Source organism: Acanthaster planci, linkage group LG19 (assembly GCF_054643075.1).
Source record: "Acanthaster planci isolate LZ-2023a linkage group LG19, COTS_SCS, whole genome shotgun sequence".
In the NCBI taxonomy this organism is placed as follows: domain Eukaryota; kingdom Metazoa; phylum Echinodermata; class Asteroidea; order Valvatida; family Acanthasteridae; genus Acanthaster; species Acanthaster planci.
This window is the reverse complement of record NC_141795.1, coordinates 7,659,077-7,674,061: the sequence shown is the minus strand read 5'-3', so window position 1 is coordinate 7,674,061 and position 14,985 is coordinate 7,659,077. Positions and strand designations below refer to the sequence as shown.

The window sequence follows — 14,985 nt, the reverse complement described above, 5'->3', positions numbered from 1 at the left end:
TTAGATGGACTGCGCGTGGCTGTTTCATTCCGTACACTGCACTTCGCATCGGTGTGTTCAACCATATAACACGTAGGTTCTTTTTGAATAACTGCGTAAAATATCGATGTAGCCCACATGAGCACCCGTCATCATCGGCGTAAATCCTGGGGATGGGGGTATATATATCTCCCCTCCGCTTGTTTTTTTTTGGGGGGGGGTGTGCTATTGAATCACCTCCCCCCCCAACTTTTTTTGTGATGAGCAAAAAAAATGTCGACTGTGAAGAATTTTCAGGATTTCCAAATGACTAGAATATTAGCAATATCACAAAAAGGGAAAGCAATTTTTAAAAAGCCACAAATGTACCATTTTGATGTAAGATTCTGCATGAAGTTGATATACATTACAGATGTACATTGTACATCTTTATCATGAACGTTTCCCCCATTCATGTATAGTGTATATGGTACCCCCCTTTAAATTTTCATGGCCGGACAAGTCATCCCCCCCCCATCCCCCAATGTCCAACACAGATTTACGCCACTCCAATCATTGACCAAGCCCTTTGAACCGCGAGTTACAAGAATAGGGTGCATTAACCTTCATGCGTTTTGTTCTCTGTTGACCTTGGTTGACTACACATTTCTCCATGACTGTACAGTGTACATGTACATGTACATACAATACACTGTCGGCAGGCAGGTGAATCCGTCGTTAATTGTGTTTCCTGTAAAAGCGATTTCGTCACTGTTAAGGTTAACCTTGCCTTGGTGTCAGTCCGCGCAGCCTGAACTACCCCGATCGACAGTCTTTCAACATGAGCAGAACGAACGACATCAGGGTCCACTTTAAGAGAAAACCCATACTCACCCCGGAGGAGAGCGAAGAACTGGCGGGCTATGAGTTCCCATTTGAGAACCTTGCCTTGCAGGGGGGCGGCAGTAAGGGACTGGCCTACGTCGGTGCGCTCAGGGTAAGTTTGCGGCCGGGTCTTTAGTTCAATGGCATGGTTCAAAACACGGCAGGTGCTCGGACCATACCTCAGACGACCTTTCAGAACTGCTGATTTGACAGATTGCCTTCTTGCATAGTTTGTCACTTAAGAAAAGTGGCAGGGAAAAAAATCTAATTTAAAAATAAACTTCACCATGACTTCCAGGATAAAGAGGTTAGGTCCTAAGTGTTTGTTTCAGCCTACAGCCAATTTTGAGAACCACACTACAGTGTTTAAGCCGTACACCTTCGACACAGGTTGCTTGAAAAGCAAAACAAAAGCATTAGGTTGACTGACAGCTATGATTCACCGTACATGTAGTTACTTGACAGCCTGAATACGGCGCCTGACCCTCTTGACCTCCGAAAGCCTTGGTCACCTTATAATTCATGAAGGGCTGTTTTTTATATTAGGTCAGTCCTTGTTGAAATGGGCCAGTGTGCGTGAACAAAATGTTGTGTTCGGCTGAAGGTTTCACGTAGACGGCCGTGAATAGTCCACTGAGCGAGAGACGCAGTATAGTCATGAACAGTTCTGACAAAAGTGTATGCCGCGCCAAGCCTGCTCATTTGAAGCCTCAGAAATGTGGGCCTTACAGAACGTTTGAGGCGACTCTCACATGATGACTGTTGGACTTTGCTTGAAGTGGAAGTGAAGTTCATGTATACAGCATTCTTTCGTCTTTCAAAGACGGAAACAATAAGTTCACAGATTTCCACTGCGTATTGACCTACACATTGGGGCTATAGTTTCCATGAAAAGAAATTTAACAGGTCAGCGTTAGGCCTAAGCCCAGATTCCTTATCATTTCCACACCGGAAGGCCGTCTGTGACTGTATAAAAGCGCACGCAATGGATTTTATAGGTCTACGCAGCCGCTGGGAACGTTTTAGTAACTTTTACAAACTTCTCGTGGTGTTTTGACATGAAATTATTTCTACAGTGGCGTGTGTAGGGGCTTTTGCGGGGAGGGGGCAAATTGGATTTTGAAAAATGACAATTAATGACATTTTTTCATACGTAGGAAATTCAACTCTCCCCTCCCCCTGAAGGTGGTAGTGCCGTTTCGGAAGTCTCAGTGGTTTCAATTTCTTAACAAGTAATTTATTTATTTAGGAAAATGAAATAATAACATGTCTCCAGGGAGACTCTTACCTCCCATCTCCGGGTACACCACTTGCTTTCACACTATTATATTGCACAAAAGACTCAGTGTCGTGCGGAAATGATTGCCACATTGAACAAGATTCTCTTGCTGCTGGAGTTTAACTGTTGGTCGCTATGAGAAACAGCCGTCTGTGCGACCCGATGGATGTGGAGTATTCGTCACTTAAAATCGTGCTTATCTTTCAGGTTCTGGAAGAGGTGGGAATTACCCAGAACCTGAAGAGGTTTTCTGGGACCAGCATTGGAGCCATGATGGCCGCCTTCGTTGCCCTTGGTTACGACTCCTTCGAGATGGAGGACATGTTCTCTTTCAACGTGAGCACCTTGTTTACGGGTAAGACCAAAAATGTTTCAGTCCCGGATTCACGGATCCCCGCTGTAGGTATAAGATTAAGGCTCGGTTCAACGCTAAACCCATAAGCTGTTCTAGAGCAGAACATTAAATCATGCACACATTATAAGGTTTGGTTCAAGCCTTTCGTCCGTAACAGTAATCGTCACTATTTTGAGGACCTTTCGCTTTAATATGAAGTTTGCATGCAACCTTTGCTGTGCTGAATGTGTGCCTTTGTCGTGAAATATTCAGGGGACTGCAAAGTGTGTAAAGCTGTGAGTGTGCAAAGCCCCATATCAAAAATGAATTTGCCACAAATGGTCCACTGAATTGTCAGAACAAACGAACAAGCAAACCTACTCTTGAGCATATTCCAGGTCCAGACAAATGTTGGTAAAGATTGATATTAATTATTATTTTTTAAATAGATGCCAGGTTTGGTCTAATCGGGGCAGCCTTTAATCTCTACCGCAAGATGGGTGCCCATCCTGCCAATAAGTTGATGGAATATTTCCACGAGCGAATCTGCAATAAATTTGGCAATCCAGAGCTAACATTCCAGCAGGTAAAAACCTTCGATGAGGAACAGGTCCTGAGAGTTTCCAGATGTTTAAAATTGGAAAGTGGAGGGGGCAGGTTATATATAACAGCCTTGTTCATGAAGGAAACTTGTGTGCGTATTTACATAATTTTTGGCAAATTATCCAAACCTTACGTCCCCGGAAGTAAATAACAGTAATTTTGCATTCAATTTAAATTTGACACTGTATTCTTTTCTAGTGTTTTACATCTTTTCGTGGTCGTGATGTTTGAATTTCAAAATCGACACTTGTTTAAAATCCTAAAAATTGCTTAGCTTTGAAAAGTAAGCGTGCCGTTACCCTGTAAAACATGCTTTTAACATAACGTGTCCGATTTGTAACAAATTAATGTTCACTATTACTAAACACTGTCCCTGAATAATAGTCTTGACAATAGTAATGAAACATGTCCACATAATTAAGAAAGGTGGCAAGAACCTCTTTAGAAAAGTGTGTTATCGCGAAACACAGTTTTTGTTCATGTGAATTAACCGTTATCAGTGATTTCGGTATTTTTATTGTTTTGTTTTCATCCTACTCATCAGCTCTATCAGAAGACTGGACGGGAGTTGTGCCTGACTACCGTGTCGTTAAATCGATTGGGAGCTGAATATCTCCACGTCAAGACGACGCCAGACATGCCGATAGCCCTGGCTATTCGTGCGTCTACCGCAGTGCCGGGTAGGTTTTATCGCTTCTCTGGCCGCAATCTTATGCCCCGCAGGTTTTCCACGGAGCAGGGAGATGGAAGTTTGGTATTCCTGATATTGTTTGTGGGTGTCGAGTTGAAATTGATACGAAGCAAGCTTTGCCTTTGAACAGTTTCAGTATCATCACCATTCAAGATTTATTGGATATCTGTTAAAAACTAAATTAAATCTGGTTAGTTTTCGGGTCATTCTGTGAGATGCCTCACTTCCTGAGAAAAACTCAAGCAATTTTTGCCTTTTCAAGGTGCAGTTCCATACCGCAGCTTCATGCAAATATTATCATCAAAGATATATGATATTCAAGGGCAGAATATGATCATGACCGTATGAGCTTGTGTTAAAACCTCGTTAGTTCCAACTCGAAACACCCAGAATTCTTTAGATGGGAGGGTCCTTTCGCATGCACCGTATCTCACACGGGAGAAATAACATTCTCGTCGCAAAATGCACGACACGAGCACCAAACCTAGCTGATCTGCATCGTCGATGGCAGGATTTCAGCGGCGTTTTTCTGAGAGTTGTGCTGTGATGAAAAATGCTGCTCCACGGTTGACATCTCACTGTGTCATCAACTATTTCATTCTGATCGGAAGGTCTTATGATGCCCATCAGATACAAGGTAATGTCCAAGGAAGAAGACGTATTTGTAGACGGTGGCGTTCTCCACAATTACCCAATCGACTGCTTCGACGGTAAGCCTGAAGTATTCTGCGCTTCTATTTTGTTATGTCAGAACGGCTATTTTGTGTTTACAATTTTGATAACCCCGTGCCCTTCTGTTTGAGAGTGTTTAATATTCCGACCAATGAAATTGTTGCTGTGTCGCGCATGCCTAATTGTTGCGAAAGCCCACAACAATGTGACTTTTCCCATCTTGGTAAGTTAACGTGCTGCGCGAGTCTTAAACTTTCTGGCTTTTCTTTGAGGATAACGATAGAAAATGTGTCGGTGCATGTATAAGAGTGTACTCTTTAGACGCACCGTATTAGGCCTATGTTTATACAATTCCATGCATGTCCTCCCTGAGAAACTATCGATTTATTTCTTTAGGCTGGTACTTATCCTTGGATCAGGAAAACAGTTTTCTCAGACGCTTTCACGACGCTCTTAGCATCGCATCAGACAGGTTCGCTGGCAACAACGAGAAAACGATTGGAGCAGTGCTGGTGGGTTTCCAAATGAGCCAGTTCGGTGTTCCAAAAGCGCATGCCCCAATGGGGCGCTTCCGAGGTCATTGGGGAACAGCTGCAGTACGTTCGCACTAGGTCTGCCCTATCAGACGTGCTTGCTGTCGAAAGACCTTACCTTTTGGAATACCACACTAGCTCATTTGCTAGTGTTGATGTTCGATCGTCAACCCTCAGGCCGTTCATTTATTGTATTGCATGCCTGAGTTAAAATGAATTGACGTGATCTACATACGCATAGGATGATGCGTTGAATCAGAGTACGGTAAGTACACTGATGAAGTAACTTTACCGATGCTTTTTGCCTTTCCAGTATTCCGAAAACGAAGCCGAATCGTTTAAGACAGCTCTAGAAGAACGCGCCAACACGCACAGAAAGGCAGAGGATACCATCGCCTTACCAGATACTAAACGAAGCAGGTAGTCGATTGTACTTATTTGAAAATATATATAACAGGATGAATTGTGTGAGAAACTTGACATTTTGTTCTTATTACCATACGTTTTATGGTCATCGTAAAGTATTGGCCCCTGACTGATTTCATGTTGTCAGGTTCTGCACTAAGCTTACAGTTCAGTCTATCCTTGAACAGGGTTACAAATTAATCTCGTCAAATTACGGGTATTGTACTTAACGGCCCCCTGTAGTCGAACCGTTTATTCAATCGTCATCCAACCTCGCGGGCGTCGGTTTGATTTCTTTTTCCATACTTCGTTCCAGGAAGAGGTCCCATGCGCACGAGGAGAAATCGAGACTGTCGCTAAGCTCCAGGCAGGCACTGGCAAAGTTCGTCGCTGTCCTGAACAGACATGACAAGGACCAGAGTGGGACGATCTCCAGACAAGAATTCAAGGAGTCCCTTGAAGGAGTAAGTCTGGAATCATTGCTCTATACGGGGGCTTCTTAGAGCTACGAAATTGGGTGCAGGTTTGCAGTACACATTTTAACACGATTGTGGTGTATCTCCTGAAAGTTCTACGAAAAATTTTGTTCTGACCCCGAGTGATTCGCCCTTGTTCTAATCTGCTCCAGGCTGCTGAGTTAGCTTTCACATGCGAAGACGCCAAGCTGCTATTCGGTAGTGACTCGTGCAACCCAGACGCCATCTTCGACCTTCTGGATATCAATGGCAACGGAGAAGTCAGTGTAGATCCGTCCACTTTATAGACTCAGTTAGATGCTTGAAATACAAAAAAAATTCTAGCCAGAACGCGAACTGGCAGGAGTACGAACGATGACCTTTGTTCCTGACGTCAACTTGTGTCGCCAATTACGCTTTAGTAAATAAGCTCAGTACATATAGACAAACCTTAACTTATTGTGGACACTGGTAATAATCTTTGGGGAATAACAAACTTTCCTTTTTTCTGCGAGTAGATCGAGTTCGACGAGTTGATGGCCTTCGCCGAGAAAAAGGGCGTGGACATGATGGAAGCACTGCGGGGCTTTGAGCGACAAGCCGACTTCAGTCATGTCACGGGTCTCTTCTCGGCTCTCGTAGAAACCTTAGTGGTCAATGCGAATCGCATATCTTTCAAGGTATCAATTTTGACTTTTGAATGAAAAAAAAAACTGGAGCGCAGATAGGTTTTGGAGACGACCGACGCAGGGAGGGTTTCATGTGAAATTTTGCCCCCCCTCGTGATAAGTGGTCTTTTGGAGTTCCTTGCATGACTCGCAGCCTCGCGCATGAAGATTCGGTTGTCACTGATTCGTGCAGGTCATGCGCAGGCCTTACGGCCAACACGATCGTTTTCATGAAGCGCAATTTTCACACGGGATGCAGCTCAGCGAAAATGGCACATCTGAAAAGTTCTTTGTGCTTTTCCATGAATTCCTCAATTTTCTCTTTATCATTTCCATCTCCGAATCAGTTTGCCATCTGTAATTCCGATTTCAAAGGATTTTTTTTGGAGGGGGGGTACATCTTCCTAAGCACTGTATTTTAAATTTAAACAAACAATGATTTACCTCCACTAGAATGAAAACATCGACCGAACGATTGGAATCAACACAGGATACTTGGGAAGCACTGATTTTCTCATGGAACCCGACGACAGAAAATATATCATTCAGGTGAGATTAAAGTAAACACATATCTGTTGTCTCGGCTGTCTCCATTGTTTTCAAGGAACGCAAGCAGTCGCAGACTATCGGCAAAATAAAGCCTTAAGCCAGGCAAATCATGGGATTTTCACGAGGAAGCCGCCTTGTCCTGTTCCTATATTTAGCGTAACGTCTGTTAAATGGGATGGGGTCAGACTATTTTAGGTTCCAAACTCAACTGCAATGTTTTGTGTTGCTTTAAAACATTTTAGATATAATTTATTAAAACTTTTTGAATATTCTAAACAAGAACTGGCATGACTTTGTATGAACTCTAATTTCATCGCTGTTATTTACTCTCAGGATCCAAAAACGAAAGTTTTACCTCGCGTTCAATTCAAGATGGCCGACACATGAAGACAGTCTGTTTTTTTGGGGGGGTTCTCATCTTGTGGTTTACAACTGGTTTGAAAGTCTGACGCACAAATTAGGTATCGTATTAATCATACACCTTCCCTTCGGAATACAACTAATTATGGTGTGTTATTATTTTGCTTTCAGTGCGGCAAAATGGGCACCATCTACTTTCTGCGCGAGTACATCAAGAGGCACAACCTCCAGAAAAAGACCGATGTGATCGACTGCGAGGCTACGGCAGAGACGGTCGTTAGTAAAGATGGGACTTTGAAAAGAGAAGCCACCGACGAAGCGAGTAATATATGAACTGCACTGTAAAAAAAGGCACTTCAAATTTAAACACTTTTTTGTACTTACTTATTCTTACTTCTTTTTCTTCGTAACCCACTACATGTTCGGTTATTTGCATTAAAAGGAACGTATTTAAATGCTAAACGCCTTTCCGTGGTACACGCTTAGCACTGTAAAAACCGCTCAGCATTTAAACATAATTCTAAACACATTTCAATGTAAAAGATCTTCACGTGTCGCGGACAAAAAGTGTTAAAAAGTGGGTATTAAAGTGTTTAGAAATGTGTTAAACTCTAAGTGCCAGTTTAACGTTTCTAATGAAACTAAGGCCGTGTCCGAAACGGGATTCCAGAGCTACGGCTAGGTCCATTGTCTGCGCGTCTCCACGTATTTTCAATGGAGTGAAGACCCAGACCTAGCTCTAGACAACGGATTCGGATGGAGCCCTAGCCTGCACCGTTTCGAGCCAGTGCGTATGCTCCTTTTCTTTGCTTTTAAATCACCAGTGGAAGTAGTTTTCGTGGATACTATAGCGCAAGTGGATCCAACGATCTTTTGGTGACTTTGCTAAATCAGTCCACAGTAGTTCAAAAACTCTCTTACGAAGCACAATGAAAACACATTGCTGTCATCAAATTGGAGCCAAATTTTGTTTATTAAAATTGATGGCATTAGAAGTAAAAGATGGAAGCAGAATTCTTTTGCGATTTCGGAATAATCTTTAATTTTTGGACACATATTTGCGATAGAAGCAAATGGACTTTGGCTAAATATAATAATTAGAATTTTGTGTGCTTATTTGTATATTGCTCAAATTTCAAAGGCTAAATTACCAAAACGTTGCCCCAATGAATTCATGTTATTCTACTTGCAGTTAAAGATTTATCGTTAAAGATTTATCTTTTCTGTAAAATGTACCCCCGAATCGCTGTAATTTTGCGCTTATATGTTGTATGATATGATAGCTATCATAATCAGGCTATGCAATTTTAATTGTGTTTTCCTCTCAGGAGAAACCTTTTCCAAGAACTTCCGAGATCGTCCGAAAATTTCGGAATCCATGTTGTTAACTTTCCGTTAATTTTCAGCTACTGTCTTTTCTTTTTTAAAAGTGACTGCCAAAAGATTCCAATGAGGCTCGAGTCCATTCAATCAAAGAATCTCCACCTGTTGAGCCGTTGTACCGATTTAAACGGCGTCCCTCCCTCCTCTATTGTCTATTACACAAGTGAACAAAACAGTTGGAACTAATGCTTAGAGCCGTGAGATGAATTCTATCCATTGTTCAGAGTTGGCTATGTAATGTACATCTGCCTGTTCCGAAAAGCTTTACTCTTGTCCCTAGTCGTTAATTGTGCAACTCTAGGACTGGATGCAAGACTTTTTTTTCGTTCACATGGCATGCGCGGGTGCTGCGTAAGAATTCACACTCAGTGACATGAAGTCGGCGCCATAAATGGATCGTAGGGCGCACCCTGTCTTCATTACCTCACATATCCAAATGGATAAACATGTACATGTATATTATCTGTGGAAATATGCTGGATTCAAGATATTAAATTTTATCGATATGACTGTACGGACTTGAAGTTGGGCACTTTCTACACCACCAGCAAGCAAATTTGGTGAGTGGCCAATTTGGGAACCACAGTTCAATGTCTCTTCAAATGAAGAATACGTTTACAACCCTGGAATTACATGTGTACTCATCGAAATCCCTCGGTCATCGTAGGAAATTATTCAGTTTGGAAAATACATGCCTTTGGATCATCTGGAAATTATTGATAGGTAAGTTTTCGGCTCGGTAAGAGTTTCATGCACGGACTTCACTAAAATTTCCCTGAAGTTGTGTATCAAGTCATCAGGAAGTGATGACGTCCTCAAATGTCAAATTTGGCAGGGAAAATATTGGAGTGTTTACTTAAAAATACAACGTTTCAGACCAGTCTAATAGGGTTTTTGCACGGGCTCTCATAGTGATGTCCGTGTATGGAACTTTTTCTTGTAGGACATCTAAATCTCAAAATGAATATACCGCTTACTGTACATTCTTAAGAATAATCGACATTTTCTGAATCTGGTGGTTTGAGAGTGGTTTAATTTTGATCGCGGTGGTTCCCTGACCCAACGTAAGAGACTGGGGATTGTTGGAACAAGGCGTGCCTCAGGCCTCCCACATCGGTTATACAGGGTGTATGCAAACCTGTCACAGTGCCGATTTCAGTACCCTTAACACCGGTCTAGTTTGTTCACTCATCTGTGTCAATAACATCACAAGCTGTATACCATTGCAAAGAGGACATTCTGCCCTTTCTAGAGATATGTTCTCTTTCCCATATATAAAGTAGTGTCGCTACTATAGTAATTTTATCTCGGTATACGTTTTACGTGGACACCCTGTACAAAGAGCGCCCTCATTAAAAAGTTGCGCCCAGCCGCTGCCTACCCAATGCTGAGTGGAGCCGTGATACCTCTTTTACGCTGCTGTTTCTGTGACGTAGCGCCCTCAAAACCATGTGAAAGAAACAGACGATGTTAAAAAAAAAGTCTCGCCTTGCAATTCCTTTGTATTTTGTATCAACTTAAGCCACCGACGACCATTTCATCGTGACGAATACAAACGTGATAGTTGGCTCGCTGGTCATTTTGTTAACAACGAATTTTGTTAACAGTGGCGAACATGGCTTCAGTCACCTCTGCTGACCAAGGGCAAGAACGTGGCAAAAGCGACAGCGAGTCTGCATCACAGACATATAAACACACAGACCACCGTGACCAGTACGTACAACCGTGATTTTGAAAAGCGTGGGCAAGCAATAAGCGAAACGATGGATGACAGCGCGTCAAGTGCGAATTGCGCTTGAGATTGCTGTATTTATACGTGATTGTGCTCTCAAAATACGTTCCCTTTTTTTACTCTTGGTGCTGCTATCTGGTTTTTTCAAATGTTGCAACTGCGTTGTTTCAAATATGCATGGGCTAGTAATTAAATAGAGGAATTTTTCACAATCGAAAAATGGCTTCATACATGGAGGAATGCTTCATAGAATTTTGTGGCTGGAATTCTTCAACTCTGTGTACATTCCTAAGACCGACGATACGAGTGAATGAACCTTTGCCATGAAATATGCAAATTAGGCAGGCGCAGACGCATGCATGCTACTACCACTGGTTGGCAAGTACGTCATCGCCGTCATCACCGGCCGTCGGCAGTGTTGGGGAGCTGCTCTCTAACCATAACCTGGTGGCGCGTTGAAGGTCAATAAAACCGTATGCCAGCCTTTGTCCGATATTTCATCACGCTGTTCTCGAAACTAAGAGAAGTTTTTCGGTGCCCCGAGGAAATAGGAAAGTAAAAATTCCTCGCCTTTAAGTTTGGCACTCAAGTCACTATATACTAGAGCAGAAACAGCGTGTATGTGCTCACAGTCGCGCACGCAGGGGGTTTTGTATTGTTACGTCATAGATTTAAGCAACTTTGCCAACCAGTGGTAGTAATGCGCATGCGCCTGCCTTATTTGGAAGGTCCATTATTGTTTAATTTAAATACCCTAATTATCGGTGCGTTCGATTAGCAAGGAAGCCTAGAAATGAGGCTAATCGAACGCTACAGTGTATTCGCTGAGGCATTCTGGGAAAAAGGTCAAGTCCCCGCCACGTTCCACCACGTCCATGCTCGAACAGTCCATCCGTGACGTCATTACACTCGGGCAGCCTCCAGAGAGACGCGCTCGCGGGCCGGGACAGTGGTGGCTGACGCGCAGGGCAGGCACGAAGATCACGTGATGACTAAACGAACGCTCTGAGTAAGTTTGACTTACACGTGTAAGCATATCGAACAAACCCTTTTTGGGGACATATATATTACGCCTTCATTCAGTGTGTTCACGCATGACGCAGATTTACGCGTGCATAATTCGTGCAGGAGAATACAGGGACGCGAGCGTGTCGCTTTTGAAAGACGCGTGCGATTGACGTTACATCATATTCATTCTAAATCCGGTTTGAAAGTGACTTCGTAACAAAGGCAGACGCGCCACGATTGCAGGCTCCCTTGGGACGATCACTGAAGTTGCGCATTAACTTCCGGTTCAGGGTTCCATTAAATGGCGATCAATGCATGTAACGCTATGTGGGGTGCATGTGCAGTGGGTGTAGTTTAAACTGAAGTGACGTCACACTTACAAAACAGTCATTTTCGAATTCTCCAGCCCATGGAGTCGAAGATGCCCACGCTTTTGGATTTAGTAGGGTGCTGTCTTGGCCACGGTACCCCGCCGTTGTTCTGTCCCAACCTCGTTCTCATGGGTACGATCTTACCGCGCCATGTTGGTTTCCACCATGCCTTGCGCTATCTAACTAGTGAAGGAACGCGCATGCAGCCCATGAAGTCGAGGTTGCAGCTGTCCGTCCATGGGTTTATTTGTCTGTGGTTTGGTGCACACCGCCTTCACCGCTGGATGACGTCATTTCTTTCTTCACTGGTCGATGTTAGTGCGCGCCATGACACTTGGACGCGGAATATACATCTATTTTTGTTATTACTATGTTAGGAGGCAGTAAGTTACCCACAAGACTTTGCGAGAATTCCTTCACGAAATTCTGCGGGCATTCGTCCATCATCCACAGCACCCTTGGATGGGAAGATCGTACCAACGTTCCTTCCTCTGCTTTACTTGTGGAAGCACGACTTCTATTTTAACTCACAAGACTTCTCGCGCTTACTTAAAGGACACGTACCACTGGCCCAAGTAACCGTCCCGAAGTATCCCAAAATGCAATGCAAAGTCATGGCGGCCTAGTTAAAATGCAAGTTTGACACTGTAATAAATACTGGTACATGTAGTTAGGAACAAAATAGTCGAAGGCACTGGCAATTCGACTCAAGTCCTCTAAGTTATTTAAAAAGAGAGGCCAGAAATGTGTGTTTGGGAGTCTCGTATTTCAAACCATTAAGATTAGCGATGTATGCGACTTCTTGATATTCAATGAGGGCGCAATTTTATGCGCATGCTCGCCGAATGTGCTGAATGACGAAAAGAAGATCAATACATTTATCCCTTGAAAAGGGGCAAACCAATCGCTGACCATGCATCGGCAGGCTCCTGCCAGCTTATCCGCCCGCATAACTGACGACTCGATGACGGACCAGTACCTCCGATAAAGTTTAGATTAAAAAACAAAGGCGGTTAGTAAAACCAAAGCATGTCGTGGAACGAAGGTATCGAGTGAAGTTGTACAACGCCGCTACATATAGGGCCTATGTATCAGCACAGTTTGATGTTCACGTTTTATTGGTCTATACGCTACGTCCACCTACATAGATCTCTGGTACATGGTCACGAGTCTAGTGACATGCAGACAGATTTACGCCATTTTTTTCTGATGAAAACAAGGCATTCCTCTTGAATATGCATAGGAGAATAATAACATGTATTCGCTGCTTTAAGCCTGTTACGCCTAATTAAATCCAAGGCACCCACTTTTGACAGCCTCCCAAAATAATAGACCTAGACAGGGAACACTTTATCAACCCAGCTGGCAGACAGCTACCACGCATATTCTGTTTGTCCATCGTTCTCAAATTACTCCAGGACCAACAACGTGTACAAAATGTACATGTCCGCACACACAACATGAAGAGCTACAATTTTTTTCAGCGGTTCATGTACGGCACAGCGTATGTGATCTGAAAAACACAGCCGTCTGCCGTGGCGGCGTTATCGGCTACGTACACTATGGGAGCACAGATGGGTCGGTTGGGTTATTCTCAATGCCCGTATTTGGAAAGGAATGTTCCCCCTCATATTGTGCGCGCGCTGTTTCCGTGTTCCAAACCTTGTATCAAGATGTACGGAAGGTTTTACAATTTTTTCCTCGAGCGCACATCACCACCAGAGAGACAGAGACAACATCGATAGTTTCAGCGGCTGCCATGCCCGGATCACGCACAGTGATCTCTAGGTTCTACGTCAACATGCATTGCGGGGGTTGTAGTGTATATTTATTTTCGGCTCCTGTTCTGGTAATAATAACAATAACACACCAGCCATGAGATTAAGCTGGCGATGGAGAATCATTTTGGAGATTGGGCCGAGGGCTCTCGGGTGTGAATTTAACATGCGTAGTCGCAGGCCAGCGCTCACTTAGCATAACAGCTTCACACATTCATCAAACAGCACTGACTATTGGGCTACCCTATGGTTTGACCAACAGGCGAACAAGTTAAAAACGGTAAACATACTTGGCCACTTTGTACACAGTCACTTTTTTCCCATGAATGGTTTCAACAAGTGACTCAATCCAAATCGTCTTAAACTTCTATGAAGAAACAAGGAACGATTACAGAGAAGAGCACAATCTACCGTCCCAAATCCTCCGCTTTCAATATGATTTTAAATACAACCTGGGGTTAGGGTTAACAAAGTGCCCAATTAATTCAAGTGTGGAGACATACTTGTGTAAATAGGTTACTTTAGGAGACCGACATGGTTGGAAGTCATCTTCTTGATGTAATTTTTGATGTCAAACCTGCGTTACGGTTGGCTATTAACGGAGGTGAAACCGGGACACCCCTGAACCATTAAAATATTTCCGGTTATTAAAAACAGCGCTTAGTCATCTAGAATGGAATGACTTGCCACAGGTGTGAACTTCAAGTTAAATACCAAATGGGAACCATTTTTCGAACTGATATAAGAAAGCTTAAGCAGTCAGCCTCGAGACTTTCAAAATGTGAGACGCTGTTTGTTTGATAACTTTTCCTATACAAATCCTAGGTGTGTGGAACACCTCCGATCAAAGCATTGGCCTCGTTGTTTTACACCGGATAATTACTGTATGTACAGACATTGCGGCCTATTAGACATCTCTCCTTTAGTGCGACGTCACATTCACATTTTTCTGTTGCCAGCCAGGACTGGTCCGCTAAGGCTGACCGTCTGTATAAAGCAGAACAATTCACGAGGCCTAGTAAACTGGAAGCTTTCTTTAACACCAAAACTAACACACTGCATGTACAACCAAATACACGTGCGTCTGAGGCAAAGACATGCTAACAATCGAGGATATTTCCATGAACTATGGTCATCCATACGAATCGTGCTTTCGTGGGGCAAGTCGAGAGAGTAGGGTTGACATCCAACACTTTATTGCTCAAGGCCGGATCCTGACCCGGGGGGGCAAAACAAGCAGCGTCCCCAGTGAACTTTTAACTGATCGCACGAGTCACGATTAAGCAGCTACACTGAAACAATTTCCTTAACAAAATGGCTG

At 43.3% G+C, this 14,985-nt stretch overlaps 1 protein-coding gene across 2 annotated transcripts; it reads left to right on the top strand.

The window, feature by feature from the left end:
- Positions 1–612: 612 nt before the first annotated feature.
- LOC110977509 (uncharacterized) lies at positions 613–8,837 on the top strand. Of its 2 annotated transcripts, none has more exons than XM_022231732.2 (12): positions 613–955; positions 2,330–2,477; positions 2,906–3,042; positions 3,604–3,739; positions 4,362–4,460; positions 4,819–4,934; positions 5,269–5,375; positions 5,677–5,824; positions 5,989–6,096; positions 6,334–6,495; positions 6,937–7,032; positions 7,564–8,837. In XM_022231732.2, the coding sequence occupies exons 1-12, from the start codon at positions 800–802 to the stop codon at positions 7,723–7,725; spliced, it is 1,575 nt and encodes a 524-aa protein (XP_022087424.1). In that variant the 5' UTR covers positions 613–799; the 3' UTR covers positions 7,726–8,837. The 2 variants fall into 2 exon arrangements, with proteins under 2 accessions (XP_022087424.1, XP_022087425.1); XM_022231733.2 differs by lacking the exon at positions 613–955 and adding an exon at positions 1,419–1,749.
- Positions 8,838–14,985: the final 6,148 nt, after the last annotated feature.

Coding starts and splice junctions, on each gene's coding strand:
- LOC110977509 (XM_022231732.2), top strand. CDS start 800: ATGAGCAGAACGAACGACATCAGGGTCCACTTTAAGAGAAAACCCATA. Junction 4,935..5,268: donor AAACGATTGGAGCAGTGCTG/GTGGGTTTCCAA, acceptor TTGCCTTTCCAG/TATTCCGAAAACGAAGCCGA. Junction 5,376..5,676: donor CCAGATACTAAACGAAGCAG/GTAGTCGATTGT, acceptor ACTTCGTTCCAG/GAAGAGGTCCCATGCGCACG.